This window comes from Geotrypetes seraphini, chromosome 6 (assembly GCF_902459505.1).
Source record: "Geotrypetes seraphini chromosome 6, aGeoSer1.1, whole genome shotgun sequence".
Taxonomy (NCBI): domain Eukaryota; kingdom Metazoa; phylum Chordata; class Amphibia; order Gymnophiona; family Dermophiidae; genus Geotrypetes; species Geotrypetes seraphini.
Window position 1 is genome coordinate 135,968,568 of NC_047089.1, and position 25,326 is coordinate 135,993,893.

The following is a 25,326-nucleotide window of genomic DNA, read 5'->3' on the forward strand; positions in this document are numbered from 1 at the left end:
CAACGCTGATGTCGGAGAATACTTCCGATCGGCTATTTGTGCGCGGCAGGGCAGGCAGGAAACAGGAGACAAGCCTCTCGGCTCAAGGTCTGTTTTGTTGAGAAAGTTGCAAAGATGGGCTGGGAGGCAAACGCGGAACACAAAAGGGGGAGGAAGTGCGTTTTGGACACAAGACATGAACTTGGGAGAGTGGAAGGGAGGGAAAGAGATGCTGAGGTGGGGGAGGGAATGGGTTTTTGGACACAGAAGGCATAGACTTGGGAGAGAGGAAGGGAGGGAAAGAGATGCTGAGGTGGGGGAGGGAATGGGTTTTTGGACACAGAAGGCATGGATTTGGGAGAGAGGAAGGGAGGGAAAGAGATACTGAGGTGGGGGAGGGAATGTGTTTTTGGACACAGAAGGCATGGACTTGGGAGAGAGGAAGGGAGGGAAAGAGATGGTTGTGTACACGGGGAATAGAAGAAAGGAGAATTTTTGGTCATAGGGAGGGAGTGAGGTACAGATAGTGGCATACCAAGGTGGGGGAGGGTGGGGGGGGCGGTCTTTCCCGCCCCTGGTTTACGTCCCAAGGGGGTGCACAGCTGATCACCCTCCAGTGTTCTCCCTAGGCCGGCAAACTGCGGCTCTTTAGCCACTTGAGTGCCACCGCCGCCATCGGGAACAGGCCGGCACCAAGTTCTCCCTGCTTTTCCCTGTGGGGCTGACCAACTCTCGCCACTCGCGTCAATTCTGACGTCGGAGAGGACGTTCTGGGCCAGCCAATCGCTGCCTGGCTGGCCTAGAACGTCCTCTCCGACGTTAGAATTGACGTCGGGTGGCGAGAGTTGGTCGGCCCCGCGGGGAAGAGAAGCAGGGCGAACTCGGCACCGGCCTCTTCCCGATGGCAGTGGCAGCCTATTCCCCAGTGGCGGTGGCAGCATTTTCCCAATGGTGGTGGCATAGGGGAGGGCAGGGAGAAAGAAAGAAAAGGGGGGACAGGAAGTCAAAAGAAAGAAAGGGGGCAGGGTGAAACAAAGAAAAATGGGGCACGGAAAGAGAGAGAAAGACAGACGTTCAGAACGAAAGAGGGTGTGGAGAGAGAAAGAAAGAAGGGGGCAGGGTGAGAGAGAGAGAGAAAAACAGACAAACAGAAAGAAAGGGGGTATGGAAAGAGAGAAAAAGAAAGAAGGGGCAGGGTGAAACAAAGAAAAAGTTTGGGGAGGGAATGAGGTCTGGAGGAGAGGAAGCATACAGGAGGCTGAAAGAAGGGAAGAAATATTGGATGCACAGTCAGAAGAATAAAGTGCAACCAGAGACTGATGAAATTACCAAAGGTAGGAAAAATGATTTTATTTTCAATTTAGTGATCAAAATGTGTCTGCTTTGAGAATTTATATATGCTGTCTATATTTTGCACTATGGCCCCCTTTTACTAAACCGCAATAGCGTTTTTTAGCGCAGGGAGCCTATGAACGTTGAGAGCAGCGTGGGGCATTCAGCGCAGCTCCCTGCACTAAAAACCGCTATCGCATTTTAGTAAAAAGGGAGGGGGAATATTTCTCTATTTTTGTATAGTTGTTACTGAGGTGACATTGCATAAAGTCATCTGCCTTGACCTCTTTGAAAACCCGCGGAATATAAATGATAATTAACATTTTCTCTTCATACAGCGTGCTTTGTGTTTTTAAAATTTTATTGTTGGTAGATCATTTTGACTTGGCCACAAAGGTAAGGGGGAGGGAGGGAGGGGAGCTGCTGAAAGACATCTAGTAATCCTTGCAGGCTTGACTGTGCAGGGAATTATTTTTGTAAAATCATGTTTTGTTATGTGACTGGCATTATTTAGACTTTAATTTCTATGAATGAATAGAATGAAAATGATATAAATTACTTGCTTGTTTTTATGTGCATGCGCTGAAGGAAAGTGGAGAGAGAGTGGGCTGAGGAAGCTGAAGGGAAATGGGGAAGAGAGAGTGGGGAGAAGACGCTGATTTATAAATTGACAATTGTACAGAATATTGTTTCTTTTTTATATTCATCCATAGCTGCATGTTAATGATGTGCTCATATGCACTTATTTATCATCATAACATATATATCATCATTAACATGCAGCTGTGGATGTGTAAGGACAGGCTGAGGAGGATGGATGGGAAGGAAGGAAGGTGCACATATCAACATATCGTACATTTTTAACATGCATGATGCAGCTATAGGCAAGCTGAAGAGGATGGGATCAGATATGCGCTCAGATGTGTAGTTTTTTCTGATATATTTATTAAGCTTACAGTATTTATAAAAACACATTTAATACTTGTTACAAAAAATATTGTGCAATTGTGATCTACTTCTGGCCTACAAAAGTCAAAAGAAATCCTTAACTGAGATTTTACATTCAAAAGTGAATTATAGCTACTAGCACTATTATTTATTAGTTATTTATTATGCAGATGTTTGTTAGTTTGTTATTAGTTCAGTATTAGACATATGTTAGTTTAGAATAGATAGGTATAGATTAGTTTAGTTTAGGTTAGGTTAGGGCCCTGCTGAAAGAGTCTACCTTGACGTGGTTGCAGGCTTACAAATCTTTTGGTCAAAGAGTGCGGCGACAGAGAAAAGTATGTGTGTATTCGGCCCATGGAAGAAGGGGGGGGGGTCGGGGGGGGAAGGGGTGCGTGGGGGCCCAATAGGATTGCTCAGTAAGGGACCCAGAAATTTCTGATGGCGGCCCTGTCCACGACCGAAATTCTGTAAGAACTGAAACCAAAAATGTCATGCCTGCCCCACCTCCCTTACAGCAGAAGATGCACCCTTGACTGACCACAGAAAACAGGTCCCTCTGGACTGCTTTGCTGTCCTCTCCTTGCCCCCCCCCCCCCCACTTCCCGGGTAACCTGATCACTCCTCGGGCTTACCTTAATATAAGCCATGGTGGATTATTGGCCTTTTTGGAGACAACCATGAAGCCCACTTGTTCCTTTTCCAGTGCCACTGGACTTACTTTGATAGCCTCACAATAAGCAGTAGCAATCTGAAAGTACCCACTAACTCCCTCTTTTACGAAATTGCGATAACAGTTTCTAGCACGGGGAGCTGAGCTGAATGGCCCGCACTGCTTCCGACGCTCTTAGGAACACAGTGAGCATCGGGAGCAGCATGGGCCATCGCAATTTTGAAAAAGGAGGCCTAAGTTTTCATGAAGTGTCAGTTATTTAAATAATCTTTATTCATTTTAAAATAATTTCAATAAGCGAAGAACAATAAATAAAACATTTATACTATAGACATCACTTAAAATATTACAAGATTCGTACAGATCAATAACCCCCACCCAAACTATTCTTTATCATTCAAGTATCTATAAATTTATCACTATTCCGTAATTCACTACATATTTTAAACATAAAATTACACATTTATCCACTTAGACATATTTAAAACTTATAAACCACCCTGCCCCTATCCATAATAATAGTTGATTATAACCCTTATATTCCTCCCCCCCTCCCCCTCCCTCCCTGGATGTGCAGTTCTTCTAACAACAAAAAGGTATAATTATAATAAATCTACAAAAGACGTCAATGGACCCCATATTAAATTAAAGTGTCAGTTATTTATATTTTACCTGCATCTTTTTATTAGTAGCTCAAAGCGAGTTATCTTTTGTTAATGTGGGTATTTTTCTTATATACTTTTAAAGCTGTCCTGGTCAGTATTTAGCCAGTGGTGTTGAATGTTTTCTTTAAATGCTCACTGCCACAGGGCTAATTTAGACCCAGAAATCCATGCCAGGTCATATCTGGGCACCAGCAATGAATATCTGGATCAGCTAACCAGTCAAAGTTACTGTTTTAAGAGGTCCTACTTGCCCAGTTAGCTATGTGGCCACCAGCACCATATATTACCCCTGCACTTCCTGAACAGTACCACGATGGTTGGAGAAGATACTCAGTGGCACTGCCTAGTTAATTGCCACTGAATATATCCTCTCCTGAGGTATGCGGCTTGATTTAACTGGGCAGAGGTTTCTCCTGCCTGTGAAATCCTTTTGACTATCAGGCCCCTACTATTTTTTTGTGCCAGAGATGGACACTGAATGCCTTGCCTAAGATTGCAAAGGAGAGTTGGTGAGATTTGAACCCTAGCATCCTTAGTTTTCAGCTTGCTGCTCCAACCACTAGGCCACTTCTCTACTCAGAATTCTAAAGGAGAAAGGCACTTTAGAAGTTTGAGTATGCCTGACTTGCTGTTAAGACATTACAAAGGTTTTATTTCACATCCAGCCTCCTGAAAGCAGTTGCTTTATCTTGTGGCCTTGTATGCTTCAACATAAAACTTTTATAGGCCCTGGCTATTGTCAGCAAGTATGTCTACTAATACAAAACTCCTTTCTTGCTTCCTTTAACCAGCAGTTTAAATTTTCTCCTTAGACAGAACCTATTCTGACTGCTTTACCTGAAGAGAGTCGAGCCAAAGGAACCATAGGTTTTAAGGTCTACAAGAAATATTTTTCTGCTGGCGCTAATTACATTGTTATTGTTATATTTTTACTACTGGGCGTTTTGGCACAGGTAAGTGGTAAGATTTTTGTTTCGCATGATTAAGGTCAAGTAAGGCACTTCTCTAGAAACATGCCATGTTGATTTTGCTTCAATTGTGTAATTTATAGGTCAGCATCATCAAAATAATTCTGTCAGATGCTTATTTATTGGGATTTATTAACCAACATTCACTCAAAGCAGTGCTTATATGCTGTTATAAAGATTTATCAAACATGACAACTGCATTGTGAGGTGACACCTGAGTTAATTACTTTATCCTTCACCTTCTCTTAAATTAAGAATGACCTAATTTTAAAGAATTGAAAATTGCATTTCAGTTATTATTGACTTGGCAGATTAAGAGGTCTGACCAGAAATGCTAGAAATTGTATTTGAGAGAGAGAGTTCGTCTAATATAAGCACCCCATCCCTTCAGAATTTGGGAAATAAGGGGCTCATTTTCAAAGCACTAGGCACACAAAGTCCCATAGGTTTCTATTGTGTGTCTAAGTGCTTTGAAAATGAGCCCCTAAAGGTCCTATTATACAATAGAGATTTGCATAGGGCAAAAATATTTCTGGTTCATTTGGCTCATTCATTTTAATAACATCTTTAAGGTAATATGTAGAAATAAAACAAAGGACAAAAAATACCTTTTTTATTGGACTAACTTAATGTAGTTTATGATTAACTTTCAAAAGTAACTCCTTCTTCCTCAGATCAGAAATGAAAAAGGTACCATATTTTTCGCTCTATAAGATGCACCCGACCTTAAGATGCACCCACCTGTAGAGGATGAAAACCCAAGAAAAAAATTCCCACCACTCTGCCCTATACCCCCTCTGATGGTCTAGTAGTAGGCCGGGACAGGGTCTTATAGAGCGAAAAACCTGTAGGCAGTGTAGGCACAGCCCCCCCACCACCACTACATAGGCAGCACAGGCATCCCCCCCCCCCCCGTACGCAGCCTCCCTCGGTACCTTTTTTTGAAATCCATTGGAGCTTTCCCTGCTCCTGCCTGTCTCCCTTGCCAGACGGCTCTTATGTTCGGGCAGAATAGTGCAGAAGGCAGGCGCATGCTGTTCATATTCCTGCCTGGCCTGGCGCCGTTCCCCAATTAGCTGCAATCAGTTCTTGTGAATTAGTTTTTCAAACCATGTTTTCCCAGTCTCTGGCTGCACTTCCTTCTGTCTGTGCTCTTAACTGTGTATCCAGGGCCACCTTATCCATTTGCTGTTTTTCTTTCCTTCACTTTCTACCATACATCCATCTTTAGCATTACCTTTTAACATTCTTATCAAAATCTATCTACTTTTCCATGTCCTCCCTTCCCATCTATCCATGTGTACCATCTCCTTCCTCTTTCTTCTCCCCTATTCCCATCTATCAATAAGAAGCATTTCTTTTTATCTCTTCCTTGCCACACCCATTGCTGTGCACCATCTCCTCCCTCTGTCTCCCCTTCCCCTCCATCCCTCTCCACCATCTCATCCCTCTCCCATGGTAAGACAACTTTGTCTTCCTCCTTCCCCCCCTCATATGGTCTGGTATCTTTCTCCTCTCCTTCCAGTAGCCTGGAATCTCTCTCCTCTCCCATGGTCTGGCATCTCTCTCTTCTTACCTCCCTCTTCCCAAAGTCTAACTCTCTTTTCTGTGGTCTGGCATCTCTCCTCCCTGCAGTCTGGCATCTCTCTCTCCCCTCCTTCTCTTCCATTCTGTGATCTGGCATCTTTTTCTCTCTCCTCCCCATTCCAGTGGTCTGACATCTCACCTTTCTCCAGAATTTGACATCTCGCCTTTCTTTGAGTCATCTCCCCTTCCTCCCAGAGTAACATTTCTCCCTCCCCTACCACTGTCATTTCCAACAATTCTCCCTCTTCCCCATTTATACCATTTCTCTTTCCTTCCCACTCAACACATCTATAATGTCCAATAATTTTCTTTTTCTCTTCCCTCACCCACTAGCAGCATCTCTTTCCCTCCCTTCCTAACCCCCAGACCTGTGCAGCCTTTGTCCTTCCCAACCCTCTCCTAGCCCATGCAGCATCTGTCCTTCTTGCTTTCCCAACCCCCCCTCCCCATGCAGCATGTCCTTCCCTTCTTCCCAACCCCAGCCTTCCCCTCTCAGCTGACTCCCCCACCTACCATCTCCCTGCTGCTGAAATTTAAAATCTTCAGGCAGTTGATGTGAAGCTAACCTCCCGCTGTTGGCCTGCCCAGGAAGTGTTCTTTCTGCAGCACTTCCTCTTCCCGCATAGGCAGGATGCTGCAGAAAGAACACTTCTGGGGCAGACCGACGGGAGGCTGACTGCGTCGGCTGCCCGAAGATTTTAAATTTCAGTGGCGGGAGGTGGTAGGTGGGGGAGTCAGGACTCATGGAGGTTTCTGGAGAGTGTAGTGTCAGGCACACAGTCACTGTGGGTCACATAAAATGGCCAGGTGGGCCGGATTCAGCCTGCGGGCCTTGTGTTTGACACATGTGTTCTAGGCGTTTGGGATTTGGGTGATTTTTTGGACGAGAATATAATATAAAGATAGACATATTAGCGGTCTGGACAATCAAACAGCTGGACGTAGAAGTAGATGATTTTTAAGAAAAAAAATTGACGTATTTTTCAAGAATGTACTTTGGGCGACTAGTGCCCTAGGCCCAAAACGGACTTTGATGTTTCTTTTGATTATGCCTCTCTATATGTATAGATTACTATTTGGGTCTTACATTTTATTTAACCATTCTGGAGTATGAAATCTTAATATTCTGTGAAACATTTTTTTTAAATTAAGAAATTATGATGTTATTGTTTTCAGTGTATGATTATAAAATCTTGTTTGTTCAAGGTGTCGTATGTGCTGCAAGACTGGTGGCTTTCATACTGGTGAGTTGTGTGTGTTTTTTTTATCGTCACTTTCAAAGAAGGGTTGTGCATGATTGTCGGGAAAACTAATTGGAGTTTGTTCAAAATTCTCTTCTAAGCTTCTTTGCTTACCTGGTGTAAAATGAAAGTCCTTGTGTAACTTGCTAGTGGAGTGCGATTTACAGTAATTTATAAAAGTGTGATTCCTAATAGTGTGAACATAGAAGACAGAGTAGAGTATCTACATTTAACAGTAGAGATATAGGTGGTGGTGATTAAATGACACATTAGCTCCTGTTTTGACACCGGTGCTCTCTTTCTCTGCCTCATTTCTATCCCTCATAACCACTTCTCAGATATTAGGGATGTGCATATTAGCATGCATTTAGTTGGTCCTAAAGTGGTTCTCAAACTTCCTACACTCTCGCTCCTACACTGTCAACACAAATGGCACCATGTCCGTTCCTTGGACACCATCTTGCTGTGTCCCTCAGGGATCACCCCTATCCCCTATTCTCTTTAACATCTATATGTCCTCCCTGAAACTCCTCCAATTTTCCCACCGTGAAACAATCTACACATATGCTGATGACATCCTTGTCCTCCTTGAGACAGACCAGAACCTCACCAACCTCCACGAGAACATTACAGCTTGCATAATGAGACTCCATTCCTGGTCTTTCTCGGTACAGATGAAATTGAATGTATCAAAAACAAAATTACTCTGGCTTGGCCCAAAATTAGAACACCTGCCCACCCTCTTCGCACTACCCTCAGGCGCTGCACTGCAGCTTGAGTTCTCAAACAAGGTCCTTGGCATTATTATCGATTCTTCTCTCTCCCTCAATGACCTCCTTGGCTAAATCATCCTTTTTCAGCCTCCACATGATGAGGAAAGTAAGATCCTATTTTCGCCAACAACATTTCGCCGTCCTTGTCCAATCCATCATCCTCTCCAAACTAGACTACTGCAATTCCATTTACTTAAGCCTATCAAAAATAAGTCTTCAAAGACTCCAGCTAATCCAGAATACTGCAGCCAAGTTGATCTTTGCAAAACGCAACTCTGACCATGTCTCCCCACTCCTAGCCAAACTTCACTGGCTCCCAGTGATTTCCAGAATCCATTTCAAATGCTCCTGCCTGGCTTTTAAGATCATTCACGGCATCCTTCCTCCCTTAATCCCACTATCTTATAACTCCTCAAGTCCTGACTCTACCAGACCCGCCCAAAGATATAAACTATCCTTCCCCTCTCTACACGGTATTCGCTATGCAGGCAAACTGGGAAAATCCCTTCTCTTCAGAATCACAGGTCTTTGGAATGACCTTACTACCCCGCTGCAGAACCTGGGCTCCCTCCAATTATTCTGCAAGCAACTGAAAACCTGGCTTTTCACTAAATGTAATTCTATCCCCCCGTACTCTTCTCTTCTATATATAAATTCATGTAAACCTTTTTTTTCCTTCTCTTCCTATATTTTAAGTTCTTGTAAACCGTGCCGAGCTCCACATCCGTGGAGATGATGCGGTATATAAACTTAAGGTTTAGTTTAGTTTAGTTTGGTATGAGAACCTTACGAATTTTAGGGGCCTTTTAAACTAAGGTTTGTAAAGCTATCTGTTAACATAGTGTCATACCGATTAGTGTGAACAAATTCATGCATTAGATACGTTATAGGGGGCAGGAACTAGGTGGAGAATGGGTGAAACAGCATATTCTTTGAGGTCAAGCAGGCATTATATTCTCACATGTGGGTAATGTCATTCATGGAGTCCAGTGTGGACACTGCCAAGTAAACTGCCACTTTATGTTCAAATGTTTTTTATTATTCCAACGAAAACAGACAAATATCAGTTGTATACATGTCCAAATAACAACAGTGCAAACTCACACCCTACCCACCCTCCCCTCCCATCCCTCCCCCCCAAAAGAGTCCAATGCTGCTAGCAAAACAAAGAGGTAAAGAGAGTCTAACAATTCAAGAATCTACTGCGAGCATACGGTGTAAGGTCCTGCCAGAAACACTTCCAGGTCTGACAAAATTTGCGGCCTGGTCCACTATCCAAATCTCCCACCAGTCTGCGTTCCAGCGTCGCATGACCAAGCATCAACGCTCTCCATTGTGCGTAGGAAGGTGGATCTCGGGACAGCCATTTAATAAGAATTACTTTCTTCCCCATCAAAAGCACTCGAGTGACAAAAGCTGACATTCCCTTAGGTGTGGGCGCGGCTATATTGTAATGTCCAAATAAAGCTCTCGGTTGTGGAAGCCAACGCCTCTTCCAAAGCTGCGTAATATAGTGCCCTAAATGTTGCCAGAACTGTTGAATTTTGGGGCAAGTCCAGAGCATATGCCCCAATGAGGCGTGAGCTTGGGCACATTTCGGGCAAGAGTGAGTTGTAGTTATCCCCATCCGGGCTGCCCGTTCCGGCGGAATATAAAGTCGCAGAACAATTTTCAACTGCATTTCCCAGTGGGTAATATTAGGAGACACCCTCTGAATGTGCTTCAGTGTCCTCTGTAGCTGTTGAGCCGTTAGCATGCAGTGCAAGTCCTCAGCCCAGGTGTCTGCTAAAATGTTCAAATTGGGGCCAGAATGACCATCCCGGATCCCCACTATATGAAATCGAAGCGGAATCCGTTGTTGTGCAGATAGGCTAAAGAGTTCGGAGAGTGCCTCCCTGCTGTCTTCCTCAAGATGGTGTGCCGGAAGAGACAGAACATAATGTCGGATTTGGTAATATGCAAAGAAGTCCGTAGGTTGTAAAGAAAAGGTCCGACGTAAGTCAGCAAAAGTTGCCAGTCTCCCCTCCTCCGAGAATAAGTGCAGTAGATATTGAAGGCCTTGCACTCCTCACCTCTGAAAGGTGGTATGTTGTAGTCCAGGTTGAAAGGCTCCATTGCCCTGGATAGGTAAGTATAAGGAAACCTCAGAAGACAATTTAGCAACCTTGCAAACCCACTTCCATGCTCGGCGAGCCGGGGCAAATATCGGATAATTGGACACCAAAGGACGAAGCCGCGGATCCGCCACATGCAAGAAATAACTCACATGGAACGGGTCCAGCAAAGACAACTTCAGTGGTGTCGCAGTAAAGTCAGACGTCCCCCTAAACCAATCGTTAATATGTCTCATCTGACAAGCCACAGCATACCAATGTACATTTAATAAGCCATAACCCCCTTTATCCCTAGGTAAGCACATTCGAAGGTATTGCATGCGGGGTCGCTTACCTCCTCACAGAAAACATTGTAAACCTTTGATTAAACATGCTTTATGAGAATAAGACAAAAGCAAGGGCAGGACCTGAAAACGATATAACCATTTGGGAAAGAGCACCATATTAAAAAGAGCCACCCGGCCCGCTACTGATAGGGGAAAAGTGGACCAGTTTTTTAGATCCCATAAAGTGTCCTGGAGCAGTGGGGAAATATTACGGTCATAAAGAGTCTGGAGATCTTGAGGGATCCAAACACCCAAGTAATGAATCGAGTGCTCAGCCCAAGTAAAAGGAAACTGGCCCCTCCATGTCTGCTGCAGTGTCACCGGACTAGCTAAAGCGACAGATTTCTGATAATTTAAGGTGAAGCCCGAATAAAATCTGAATTCGTTAAGGGAATTTAGAAGGTGTCTGATGGAGTGATAGGGGTTAGTAAGCATAAACAAGAGGTCACCTTTAAGGAGTGATCCCCGAAGTCCACCCCCACTATATCAGGATCCAGAGAGACAGTACGAAGGAATGGTTCCAAGTACAATAAAAACAACAGAGGGAACAAAGGACATCCCTGCCAGGTGCCCCTTTCAATTAATATGGGATCCGTGATAGTGTCATTAACAAGTAGTCTCGCCCACGGTGCGGAGTATAACGTGCGTAACGCTGTGGCATACCAGCCCGAAATGCCCATAAAGTGCAGAACTTCAAAGAGAAATGTCCAATTAACTTGGTCAAAAGCTTGAGCAGCATCCAAACTGAGTAATAGCATTGGGGTGTCATGAGATTGGGTATGAGTCAAGGACAAGAGTGCCTTTCGAACATTGTGAACCGCCTGCCTGTCCTGTACAAAGCCCACCTGTGTAGAGGCGATAATTTTCGGGAGAAGAGTGGCTAGTCTATCAGCCAATATTTTGGATAAAATTTTTATGTCCTCATTTAACAAAGAGATGGGTCGGTAGGACTCAGGAGCAGTGCTCTCTTTGCCTGGCTTCAGGATCAAAGTAATCAAAGCCTCATTCGCCCCATCGGGAAAGTGTTCATCCAGGGTTACCTGCGAGTAGTATTTCCTAAGGAAGGGACTTAGCTGCTCCGCTAAAAGTTTATAAAATTCTGCTGTAAAGTCATCTGGCCCCGGAGCCGAGAAATTTATTTGATGTTTAATAGCTTGGGACAATTCTTTAGGAGTGATGGCTGCGTTAAGAGACTCAACATCGGGGTCAGTGAGCGGCAATAGGCCAGAATCTGCCAAATAATCCCTAATGAGTGGAGGTGCTCCCGAGTCCTGGCGACCATAAATCTTCTGGAAATGGGCCCTAAAAATCTGCGCAATGTGTGCTGTGGAATGCTGTAGATGTCCCTTATCATCCCTCATTCCCAGTACATAACGATGACCTCGAGCCTGTGTTGTCAATCGTGCTAATAATTTCCCAGCGCGATTGCCATAGCGATGGTAGCGGTGTTTTTGGTACAAAAGCATTTTAACTGTACATTCATGGATATAAGAATTAAGGGTCGCCTCAACAGAGATCAAGCGTTCCCTCGATGCTCGTGACGGGAATTGTGTATATCTACACTTAGCAGTCGCCAATTCCTTTTCTAGCCGAAGGATGCCCCGAGACAACTGGCGATTCCGCACTATAACATATGCTATACAATCACCTCTGAGCACCACCTTAGCTGTACTCCAGAATAGCGTTGGGTTATCACAGTGTTGACCATTAAATGTCAAAAAGTCTTCCCATTTAGTTGTTAAATATTTTTTAAAATGGGCATCTGAATATAAATAACTAGGGAAGCGCCATCGTACGGGTCCCCGAATGCCAAAGCCCACGTTCACGTCAATCCAGATCAACGCGTGGTCTGAAATGACTGCCGGACCTATAACCGCCGCATCCACATTGAGGAATGCCCTACTCGTGGTAAGAATATAATCTATTCTAGATTGAGTATTATGCACCCTGGAGCGATGGGTGTAAACCCGTTCTGTGGTGTGTAAAAGCCTCCAGGGGTCAACTAAATCCAGAGTGGCACAGAGGTAAGGTATGTCTCTAGATTGTGACATGCTCACGTTTTGTCCCGGCCCCGAGCGATCACAGGTCGGGTCCAGAACTTGATTGAAATCTCCAGCTAAATAGACCTGATCGGGAATGCGTTCTAGAAACAATGCTGTGATGCCCTCAAAGAAGGCGTGATCATAAGTATTAGGTGCATAGATATTCAAAAGATAAAAAGAGTATGTACCTACCGTCAACTGTAACAACACATATCTGCCCTGTGTATCAGTGTCAACTACTCTCGCTGTGTATGGTAAGGACTTACGGATCAATATCGCTACCCCCGCTCGTTTCTGTGGAGATGAGGCTGCATATACCGCGTCCACCCAGGACCTCCTTAACTTTCGATGCTCTAAGTCCATCAACCGTGTTTCCAGCAGACAGGCAATATCTACTTTGTTTCGTTTTAGCTGTGATAAAATTTTGGTTCGTTTAATAGGGGAAGTGATGCCAGACACATTCCACGAAGCTATTCGCAGAGTATTAGCCATGCAGTGTAAGCGGGGCCAATATCAGCAACAAATGTAAAGGATGAAAAAAGAAACCGCCCCAAGTTCCCAGCCATACCCAGGGCAGCCAGAAAGCACTCAGGGCCTGCCTGAGTGCCCTCCATACAGTTATTGTGTTATCTGGCAAGAAGCTCGCTGAAGATTCAACACCTGCACTCTCTAACTTCCATATAGTATATTTATAGCAGTACAATAGCATCGGACTTCCCCCCATTCTATTCCCTCTCCCTCCCTGCCCTGCCTATCCCCCGTACGCATTGTGTCGAAGTCACAACTAAGGGTCCGCCGCAAGGTAGTCCCAAAGGTGTGAAAGATCACGAGACAATGCCACTCCAGGCCCCGAGTCCCCAATATTGCAAGGATAACAAGTATACCTTGTTAGCCCAGTACAAGCATAGCATATATAAAAAAAACAACTTGACCACAACACATTTTCCCAGGAACAGTCATAACTTAACAAACGCAGGAGCGCCAACTCAACTCCCGGGTATTGGCTATAGTGATCATAGCATGTAGTTCTGAAGCCCCACAGATAAGGACTAAAACTTCCCATATACCCGGCTCCAGAATTCGACAATCAGCTTGTAGTAGGTATACACTCCAGTCCTGCTCTGTTTCAGGTCAAATCAGACTGGGTAAGCACGTGGGTGTTCACATAGACGCAGCTTCTGCAGCTGCGTCAAAGACATGCCATTGCCCCAGATGATAGAGGCGCAAAGTGGCCGGGTACAAGAACAGGAAACGTACTTTTTTCTCCGCCAAGGAGGCACATATCGGGTAAAACTGTTTCCTGCGCTCAGGACTGCTGAGTAATCCTGGAATATGCGGACCTCCGACTCTTCGAATTGTTAGGTCTCCCGAATTTGTTTATATTTGCGTAGAATTTCCACTTTATGATTATAATTCAGGAGTTTGGCTATGACCATTCTGGGCCGTGCCTCTCGAGCCTGTTCCCTGCCCAGACGGTGTGCCCGTTCAAGACGGATAGGCCCCAAGCCCTCGGGTAATGAAAAAGTTTTTGTTAGCCATACCTCCAGGACTTGGAGTAGCTTTGGGCCCGCTACCGTTTCCGGGATACCCAGAAAGCGCAGATTGGACCTTTGTGAGCGATTTTCCAGGTCCTCCAAGCGCTCTGCTTGCTTCTGGGTCAGGGCTTGTAATTCCAAAAGAGTGTTTTGCAAGTCCTCCATTCCTGACACTCTGGTCTCCAAGGCAATAGTTCTGGTAGTCGTTTCTGTCAGCAGATTTTCCATTTTTGACAGCTGCTCAGATAGTTTATCCAGACTTGGCTGCATTGCCGCTGTTACCGCTTGGGTGATCGCAGTCAGCGCCTCTGGCGCTATTTGTTGAAGCGCTGGAGCCTGGGTGCCCGGCTCCATTTTGTCTCCGCTGCTCTGTGGTCGTCCGCGATCCTTTTTGTGCAGGCGGGTCGACATCGGCTGCGCGGGCGAAGATAAAAATTTCTCCATGCAGGAGACCTGTGCGTGCTGCTAATCGCGGGTCTCCCGCGCTCCACTTTCTGCCGGTAACAGGGCAAGTTCAGACTCGGGGCCCGGGAGCTCAGGCAGCGTGTGTCTGCCGCGGCTCAAAGCATCACGTGATCTCCTAAACTGCCACTTTAAATCTTGGAGGCAGTGCCTCCCCAATGCATGTGTGCAGGTACCTTCCTGCCTAACCATCAGTCTTCAGTTTTCTGCAGAGCTGAGAAGCTGTGTTCTTCAGATTCTCTCTTAGTACATCAAACTCTTAATATTTTTGTGCCTTCTGGTACATTTTTCCCCTTTATTTGCTTCTTATTTCTTTGTTTTTTTACTTTTTCCTTTATTTTTCTTGAATTTGGTCAAATTTAAAACAACTGACTTTTTTGGCCTTTGGGCCACTTTGAGCCTAGGGAACATCAACAGTTTTTGGTATACTTTTTACTCAAGTGCCCTGGGCCATCAAGCCCTTTGACTTTGCATCGGCTGTTAAGTGGCTTTAAAAAATGAACTTGATGAATAGGACCGTTTTAAGCTCCAACCCCCATAATTGGTGTGTTCAATATCTGGACCCTGAGCTTTGGGACATTAGTTATGACCCCTTCTAGCATATGCAAAAGAGATCATTTAAAGCCTTCAGAATCCAGTGTGATAAACTTTTTGGATCTGCATTAACATTGAGCATGGCTGATGCTCAGCCTACATCGCCATTGGCATTGACACAGAGCACACCGATGCCCTGTCTTGAAAGCCAGGCATTGGGTCACTTCAAAGATAGGACTCCACGTCCTCTTTACCCATGCCCTGTACATCAAAGGATGCTTCATACAAGTACAAGTACAAACATTCTATCCCTTCTAGACGTGGCATGGTGTCTTCCCAGGTGTTAGTGACCTTGATGTATAGCAAACCTTTGCACACACAAGAGCGCTTACTGTAGCTGCAGATTGTTTCTTATCAGATGTGCCTCGACATAGGTCTCCTACACCCAGACAACCGGCACTTTAAACTGCTTCCTTTCCAGTGCCTCTTCAGGTATCGACATCAGCTCTCCAGGAGGAGATCTGGGCAGTGCTCAGACAACAGCTTTTGGGGCTACTGCAGTTGCATTCTTCACAGGCTTTAATGGCTATTACACCTGTCTCAGCCCAAACCGAGGATGCATCGAAGCATTGAGGAAGAGATGGTCACATTCCTTTGATTGATGTCAGACATCAGGGTCAGCAAGGACCTATCATGCATTTGCTTTCATCCGCAGCGGAGTTATCTTATGGGTCAGAGGATTGACTCCTGCCTCAGTACTCTTCTATGCAGAGTTGATGCTTCTCTCGACATACTCTCCTGACTCACCGAGGCTAATACTTTGAGAAATCTGATTCTTCAAGCCACTCAGACTGAGATCTGCCAGACCTATTGACTGATGAGTCCTATGGCATACCTTCTGATCCTTCTCCTCTGCCTCAAAGGTGTAAGTTTCTGCCAGAAAGTATATAATTCACTGGCTTTGTATGTCGGATGGCACAAGCCATACCTTTCAATATGGAGACAGGCATAACCTTGCTCTTAACATTTTGTGCTCCTTGACTATGACTTTCCTCCAGGAGAATGTATAACAGTGCCTTTACATAGTGTGACAGGGAAAAGCTAGAAACCAGCATCATATCCAAGTTTCAGTCTGAGAATTAAGAACCATGCCCTGTCACTGAGGAGTAGTATCACTCAGGTTAACAAAAGGCTACATGAATTAAAAATGTTCCTGTGCTAAGAGCTTATTTGCTCTTGTTTGAGAATCCTGTAAACCAGGATCCATTTGCGAATGTTCCACTTCTTTTGGTCCAGGTAGAATCAAGAGAGGGGGTGGGGTGGAGAAAACTGCACTCGAAAGCACACTGGAAAAGGCTTTCATGAGGCTGCCTAAGGAACAGCTAATGAGAGCTTCAGTTGCACCTGGGGGTGTAGTTAAACAGGAGAGGAATCTGAAGCTAAAGCAGCGGTCTCAAACACGTGGCCCACGGGCCACATGTTGCTCTCCAAGTTTTATTTGCGGCCCGCGGTCTGGACTGGATAATTCCTTCCTATTGGAGCAGCAGCAGGTCTGGCCGGTTCGTTCCGTTCAAAGCCGCGGGTTGGCGGCTCCTTGTGCTATTCGCTCCTGCATCGGAAGCCTCTCTGACATCACAACATCAGAGAGGCTTCAGACGCAGGCACGGATCTCGCAAGGAGCCGCCACCCACGACTTTGAATGGAATGAGCCGGCCAGACACGCTGCTGCTCCAGTGGCGTACAAAGGGGGGGGGCGGTCCACTGTTCTCCCTAGAGTGCGGCTCGTCTAGAGCAGGGGTGCCCAACTGCTTCCCTTCCCTTCTCACCACCGGCACCGAGAGGACGTTCTGGCTAGCTAATCACTGCCTGGCTGCTCGGAACGTCCTTTCCGACGTTAGAATTGACGTCGGGCGGCGAGAGTTGGTCGGCCCCGTAGAGATCTCGGCCTGTTCCCGATGGCGCCAGCAGCAGCAGCAGCCTATTTCCCGACGACGGTGGCATGGGGGAGGGCAGGAAGGAAGAAAGAAAGAAAGGGGGGGCAGGGAGCCTGAAGGAAAAAAGAAAGAAGGGGGTGGGACAAGGAGCCAGAAACAAAGCAAAAAATGGGACAAGGAAGATAGACATAGAAAAAGAAAGAAAAAGTTGGGGGAGGGAATGAGGTCTGGAGGAGAGGAAGCATACAGGAGGCTGAAAGAAGAGAAGAAATATTGGATGCACAGACAGAAGAATAAAGTGCAACCAGAGACTGATGAAATTACCAAACAAAATTAGGAAAATAATTTTATTTTCAATTTAGTAATAGAAATGTGCCAGTTTTGAAAAAGAAAAGATATTAAACTTTAAATGTGAGTGCTGCAGAAAAAAATAGTTAATGTCTTATTAAAGAAATGACAATTTTGCATAAGGTAAAACTGTTAAAGGAAAGTTTTATAAACTATAAAGAGTTTAACCTCATGCAAAATTGTCATTTCTTTAATAAGACATTAACTATTTTTTTCTGCGGCCCTCCAAATACCTACAAATCCAAAATGTGGCCCCGCAAAGGGTTTGAGTTTGAGATCACTGAGCTAAAGGGAGGTGGCATCCATTCCCAGGCAGAGCTTCATTCCCAACACAGCACAGAAGCAGCAGGGCAGTTGCTAAATGCCCTCAGTATTTCTAGGAGAAAGGCTGGCCAAGGAAATCAGACAAAGAAACTTTCTAGACCCAGTCTGGCAGATAAGTCTCTCCATGGTATAAGCTAAGTACCAGGAAGTCAGGAGATTTGACATGCTATCTGCATCTGGGGAAAGTACAGCTGTTCCAGAGTTTGATGAATGTATGAGTTGTGAGGAATGCTTTCAGTAAGCTCTGAAGGAAGTAAAGAAATACAATGGGAGCCAGAAACTGATATATGAAGTATGGTTGTGTTAGTATGAGTGCTGTGCTATAATGTTAAGCTACGAGGAATAAGGCTAACACATTTCCAAAGGAGTTTCAGTTACGTAAGGGAAAGCTTCACAGTGGGGGAAGTGAGTTCTCTTGTGCCAGCTATAGAAGTGCTAAGGCATAAGAATACAAACCCTAATGCTTGATACAAAGCTCATAAGAGGGGGTTGGGAGGGACATAATCTTGGGAGGTCTGCCCCTTTCCCACTGAGTCCAGAAATATCTTTAAGGCTCAGTGGATAGCTGATTTATCAGCGTTTGCGGTGAATGATTAAGTTCAATGCACGCATAGTGAAAGAATGATTAGCAAAGCAAAGAAATGCCTTGCAGTTTCAGATAGTGGCAGGTTACCTTTAAGAAAGTAAAGGGAGATAAAGTCACACAACAGTCCAGAGCAGGACACAGCCAAGTCTGGAGCCTAAAGAGACTGATTTTAAAAGCCCACAATGAACTGTTTCATACAACTTGTTTGAACAAAGTTTGGCAGGAAGCCACAGAGTTTAAAGAATCCAATATTTGGAGGAACAGTATTCAGCTGCTGTTTTTGTGAAGCCCAGAAGAAAAGGTTTATTTTGGGATTGTGTCATGAACTGTGATTTTGAAGCAGCTTACAGTTAACAAACAGAAAGGAAGTCAATTAATTTGGGTTCTACTGAATTACCCTGAGAGTGGGTTTTGAAATAAAAGAAAGTTCACACTTTTAGCACTTGAGTATTTTTATTCTTTTGAGTTATCCAGTCATACTCGGCCACTCCAGGTGCAGTGCTGAGGACTAGTGCTGCCCGATTCAGGAAATATTTCGAACCAATTTTTTGATTTGATTTTCCTGCACAATTGAGTGTTTTTACAAACATCCTAGTGAGTTTATTTTATAGTCTCTTCACCCCCTTTGCCCTCTCCTACCCACACTGGTGCTGTGGTGTAAACAAAATAAACAAAAGACTTTTCCTCTCTCTGTTAAATCCTAGCTCTTGTTCGCGGTCTAATACCAGCTCTGGCAGGATACAAATTTCAAATCTGACACATTGGGCTCCTTTTACTAAGGTGCGCTAAACGAAAAATACTAATGCCAGCTCTATAGAGGCATTAGCGTTTAGCACACCTTAGTAAAAGAGCCCATTGTTATCACAAAACAGAAAATACAATTATTTTTTTTAACTTTTTGTTGTCTGGTCTTTTTCAAATCATGTTGGTCCCAGGCTCTGCAACAAACGTCTTATGATAACTTGCTAGCTAGGGTTTCTTGCCCGTTTGTCTTCTTCTTCTTTCTCCGTGGTAACCATCCATCTTCCACTTCTGTCCTCCCCTCCATTTCCTTTCCTTCCCCTGGAGTCTGGCATCTTTCCTTTTTTCCGCCTCTATCTCTATCCCCCCACACCATCCCTTATGTTTAACTTCTCTCACTTTCTGTTCCTTCCCTCCCTAAATCCCATTGTCCACCATCTCCCTCTCCTGTTTTTAGATCCATTATTTCTTCTATCCCTTCCCCCATCTCCCCTCTCCATGATCTCTCCCAAGTCCATTTCTCCCATCCATCTTCTCCCCATATCTCCCTCTCCAGTCCACCAACTCCACCAAGTCCATCTCTCCCTCTCCCCCAAGTCCATCTCCCCTCCATGGTCTCCCCCAAGTCCATCGCCCCCTCCACCACCCATCTTCCCCCCTCCACCAAGTTCATTTCTCCCATCCATCTTCTCTCCATCTCTCCTCCAGTCCACCAGCTCCCCCAAGTCCATCTCCCCTCTCCCTCCATCTACCTTTATTTTGACTTTACAATGTGTTGCCGGTGGCAGTAGTTATTTATCAATCCACTCCTGCCACCACTCCTTGCATCTTCTCTCCACTGCGGCCTGCCCTCAGTGAAAACTTCCTGTTTCTGCTTTGGCGGCCAAATGGAGAGAAGATGTCTGGAGTGCTGGTAGGATAGTGACTTGCATTCGCTACCGCTGCTTTTGCCTGGCCAGGGAGGAGAGGAGAAATACTAACGCCTGGGAAGGAGAGAGCCTTGCTGCTGCTAATCTGCATGCAAAGACCCATTCGAGCTTTCCCTCTGCCACCCGAGTCCTTGCTTCGATGTAACTTCCGGTTTTGCAAAACCGGAAGTTACATCAGAAGCAAGGACTCCGGTGGCAGAGGGAAAAACCCGAATGGGTCTAAGAACATAAGAACATAAGCAATGCCTCTGCTGGGTCAGACCTGAGGTCCATCGCGCCCAGCAGTCCGCTCACGCGGCGGCCCAACAGGTCCAGGACCTGTGTAGTAAACCTCTATCTATACCCTTCTATCCCCTTTTCCAGCGGGAAATTGTCCAATCCTTTCTTAAACCCCAAAACTGTACTCTGCCCTATAACGTCCTCTGGAAGCGCATTCCAGGTGTCCACCACACGTTGGGTAAAGAAGAACTTCCTAGCATTCGTTTTGAATCTGTCCCCTTTCAACTTTTCCAAATGCCCTCTTGTTTTTTTATTTTCTGAAAGTTTGAAGAATCTGTCCCTCTCTACTCTTTCTATGCCCTTCATGATCTTGTAAGTCTCTATCATATCCCCTCTAAGTCTCCTCTTCTCCAGGGAAAAGAGACCCAGGTTCTAGACCAAGAAGGCCGACGAATCGGTAAGTCTGATTTTCTTCATAAACAGATCGATTCGAATCGATTCACCCAAAGTGAATCGGTGAATCGATTCGAATCGTGAATTGGGCAGCACTACTGAGGACTAAGGTCCAGCTGCTTGATGTCCTTACTCTTTGCCACAATAGTCAGATGCTAAAGACTAGAATCAATTTACACATTGCGATAACAACTAGGATGTTACTTCTGTAGGGGCAGCACTTTAGAAAACCAGAAAACTGCATCATTGATTTTCTGGTGAGAATACTAATAGGAAATTTTAAGACAACCCAGGAACTTAAGGGCTAGATTCACTAAGCAAACCGATCGTGTACCGATTGGTTTGCGACCCCTTAGCGACTCTGACCCAATTCACTAACCTCTCCTGCGATCCGCTTCCAATCCGTGCATGCAAATGAGGGGAACAGCATGCAAAGTAGGTAGGGACGCGATTCACTAAACAAATTTCCCGATCCGACTGGGGTGGCCGATCAACCCAAAAAGCGACTGCTGGGGACCAGTTGAAAACATCTTTTCGACTCTCCAGCTTCATTTAAAGCCCTGCTCTCTGCTGGCCCGAATCTCTCCTGCCCTTCCCTGCACTGCGAGCCTGTGGTTTTAACCCGTGGGTTAAAGCGGGTTAAAACCATGGGTTCCCTGCCCGACAAAAAGTTTAAAAGTTTTAAATTTTTTTTTAAAAGTCAAGGCTTAGATGCCCCCCCACCCACGCCGATCCCCCCGCTCCAATGCTCTACAAAAGGCCCGGCTCACCTCCCTCCCTCCCTCTCTAGGCTGGCCGGCTCAACCTGGCCAGAACCTAAAAGTTGGGAGTAGGAGGGATGATTAATCCCTCCTGCTCTGTAGGCCTCCCACCACCACTCCGGCCAGGCCGGGCCGGCCTGGCACCCCCGTACCTCAAAGTTGCTCCTTAGGCCTCCAGTGAAGTCTTCGGGGAGCAGGAGGAACCTCAAATTCCTCCTGCTCCTGCCCCTCCTGATGACACACTGTTAATTTGGGCCTTAGGCCCTGCGCAGTTGCATCATGTGATACACGGGGAGGAGCCTAAGGCCCTGATTGGCGCAGCTCCTATCTTGGGAGGGGCCTGGGACGCCTGAGCCAATCAGGGATTTCCTTAGGGCTGAGCCTAAGGAATTCCCTGATTGGTCAAAGCAATAGCCAATCAGGGACTTCCTAAGGCTCAGCCCTAAGGAAGTCCCTGATTGGCTCAGATGCCTCTGGCCTCTCCCAAGGTAGGAGCCTGAGCCAATCAGGGTCTTAGGCCCCGCCCTGTGCATCGCATGATGTGTCGGGGCGTGGCTTAAGGCCTCAGAGTCGTCACAGGAGGCATTGGAGCAGGAGGGGTTGAGCACCCCTTCTGCTCCGTTAAAGGTATGGGGAGGGGGTGGAAAGGTGGCCTGGAATGGGGAGGGGGTGTCCTGGGGGGGGGTGACAGGAGGGAGTTGGCATCCCTCCTGCAGTTTGTTTTTTGGTGGGTGGGGATGGGTGGGCCAGGCCGGACTAGATTTTGCCACAGGGAGGGAGGTGGGCTGGGCCTGGCCCGGCCAGACCAGGAGGGGTTTAACATGGCAGAAGGGAGTTGGCATCTCTCCTGCCTTTTGTGGGGCATCAACGCGGGGGGTGGGGGGGGAAGGCATGAGTCTGAGCCATGACTTTTTTTTTTACTTTTTACTTTTTGTTTCCTTTTTTGTAGGCCAAGGAGCCCATAGTTTTAACCCGCTTTAACCCTTGGGTTAAAACCACGGGCTCCCAGTGTGGGGAAGGGCAGGAGAGATTTGGGGCGAGAGCGGGGTGGCAGGAGAGATTCGGGGTGAGAGTAGGAGAGTCGGGGCAGAGCTTTAGGGCAGCAGAGAGCAGGCTGCGGGGAAAATTTTGTGGGGTTCAGGGGACTTGTTCGGAGGGGGGGTAATTTTTTTTTTAATCGGGCAGATATTTTGCATGTGTAAAACACGCAAAATATCTGCCCAATTAAAAAAAATTTTTTAAAAGCTGGCAGAAGACCTGACAGCAGTGACAGGAGGCTGTTTCTCCTGTTACTACTGTCAGGGCTTTAGTGATCCATGCAGTTGGCTAGGGGCGTGCCAACGATCGTCTCTATTTGCTTGCAGGCCTTTAGTGAATTCGTCGGCCTGCATGAAAACGGAACCGATCGCACATGGATCGGAGGGTTAGTGAATCTAGCCCTACACACCTTAAAATCAAAATGATTATAATATTTTGACCCTCACCAGATGGGACTTAACAAAGATCTTGGGTTTCTGCCTCAATACAAACCATAAAATTAAACTGCTTTTGTCACCTTCTTATCACCTAGCCCTCCCTGTTTCTCACCTTACCCACCCCTTTTCTCTTCCTGTGAGACTACCATTGGAATGCTTTTATGTTTTTCTTATATATACTGATATTTGTCAACATTGCTTATTTTTGATCTGAAGAAGAGTTACCTTTGAAATCTAATCAAAAATGCATTTAATCCATTAAAAATGGTATCACCTTATTTTCTTTGTTTTGTTTTATTTCTATATATTACCTTTAAAAGTGGATTAACATGGCTGCCATACCAATTAACATAAGAACATAAGAATAGCTTTACTGGGTCAGACCAATGGTCCATCAAGCCCAGTAGCCCGTTCTCACAGTAGCCAATCCAGGTCACTAGTATCTGGCCAAAACCCAAGGAGTAGCAATATTCCATGCTACTGATCCAGGGCAAGCAGTGGCTGCCCCAATAACAGATTATGGACTTTTCCTCCAGAAACTTGTCTAAACCTTCTTTAAAACCAGCTATGCTATCCGCTCTTACCACATCCTCTGGCAATGCTTTCCAGAACTTAACTATTCTCTGAGTGAAAAAAAATTTCCTCCTATTGGTTTTAAAAGTATTTCCCTGTAACTTCATTAAAGATTGCTACAACAATGGTGTGCCTGAAGTATGCATGCCCAATGGTCTTTTTGGGACATACGTTTTGGGCTTGCCCCAAAATTTAAGGTATTTTGAGGCTGTATTCTAACCTTCATTGATGATTTTTGGAATCTCACCCTTGGTGCATCCCTTACGCAAAGGATTAGAACAGTTTCTTAAGTGGATGACATTGATGTCACCATGGAGTTTTTTGTTTTCCAGCTCCATCAAATCTAATCTAATCGTTAAGTTTGTATACCGCATCTTTTCCACATTCGTAGAGCTCGGCACGGTTTACAAGAATTGAAATAGGAAGGAACTACAATAAAGCGTTAAAGGTTGAAGTATGAAGAATATTTAGAGGACCAGGGATGCCAGATATGAAGAGTTTTTTGAGGAATTGGGATACCAAAGTTGGAGAGAGGCTTACATTTTTGAGAAAAGCCAGGTTTTCAGATGTTTGCGGAAAACTTGGAGAGAGTTCAAGTTCCGAAGAGGGGAGGTAAGGTTGTTCCAGAGCTCAGTGATTTTGAAGGGGAGGGAGGTCCCTAGTTTTCCTGAATGGGAAATGCCTTTTACCGAGGGGAAGGATAGTTTTAATTTGTGGGAGGATCTAGTGGTATTAGGGTTTGAGGAATTCCAAGAAAGAGGGATAAAGGGAGGGAGGATACCGTGTAGGATTTTGAAAGCTAGACAGGCGCATTTAAAGTGGACCCTGGCGATTATCGGAAGCCAGTGAAGCTTGGACAGGAGCGGGAAGACATGGTTAAATTTACTTTTAGTTTAGCGAAGATGAGCTTGGCTGCAGCATTCTGAATCCGCTGAAGTCTATGAAGGTTTTTCTTAGTTAGGCTTAAGTAGATAGCGTTGCAATAGTCCAATCTAGAAAGGATGATGGATTGGTCAAGGAGGGTAAAATGTTTTTGATGGAAGCAGGATCTAATTTTCCTCAGCATGTGAAGGCTGAAAAAGCATTTTTTTTACCAAGGATTGGAGGTGGTCGTTGAAGGACAATGTGGAATCAATGATGACGCCCAAAACATTGCTCAAGAACTCAAGCTGCAGAGTGGAGCCAGAGGGTAGTGGGATGGAGGTGGGTAGTTGGTCTAGTTTTGGGCCGAGCCAAAGTAGTCTTGTTTTGGACTCGTTCAGTTTCATTTGCACAGTGTGGGCCCAGGACTGTAGGTTCATTATACAAGAGGATATGTTCTTAAACAGGTTGGTGAGGTTCAAATCGGTCTCAAGGAGGACGAGGATGTCATCAGCATAAGTGTAAATTGTTTCAAGGGGGGATAGATGGAGGAGTTTTAAGGAGGACATATAGATGTTGAAAAGGATAGGAGATAGAGGAGAGCCTTGCGGGACTCCACAATTCAGTTTCCAGGGGGAGGATGAGGTGCCATTCATGTTGACAGTGTAGGAACGAGAGCAGAGGAATTTTGAGAACCAGTCTAGGACTGTGGAGTTAATGCCTATCTCAGAGAGTTGGTAAACAAGAATATCATGGTGGACAACGTCGAAAGCAGCGGAAAGGTCAAATTGTAGGACGCCGGCGAACTTGTTTCGAGAGTGAAGTTGTTGAACCTTTGAGATCAGGGAGGACAGTAGGGATTCGGTGCTGAAGTTGGGACGAAAGCCATATTGGTAGGGTAGGAGAATAGAGAATCTCTCTAAGTATGATGAGAGTTGGGTAG

The 25,326-nt window shown here is 45.4% G+C and overlaps 1 protein-coding gene across 13 annotated transcripts in view; it reads left to right on the forward strand.

Annotated features, from left to right (window-relative positions):
• The window catches only part of ABCC4 (ATP binding cassette subfamily C member 4), a 627,262-nt gene that overhangs the window by 224,705 nt on the left and 377,231 nt on the right, over positions 1–25,326 (forward strand). For all 13 annotated transcript variants that reach the window (XR_004539971.1, XM_033950379.1, XM_033950382.1 and 10 more), the window contains 2 exons: positions 4,410–4,550; positions 7,359–7,396. Coding sequence is in view for 12 of the 13 variants with exons in the window: in XM_033950379.1 (XP_033806270.1) it covers positions 4,410–4,550; positions 7,359–7,396 (179 nt within the window). In the remaining variant the exon portion in view is untranslated. The remainder of the gene's footprint in view (positions 1–4,409; positions 4,551–7,358; positions 7,397–25,326) is intronic.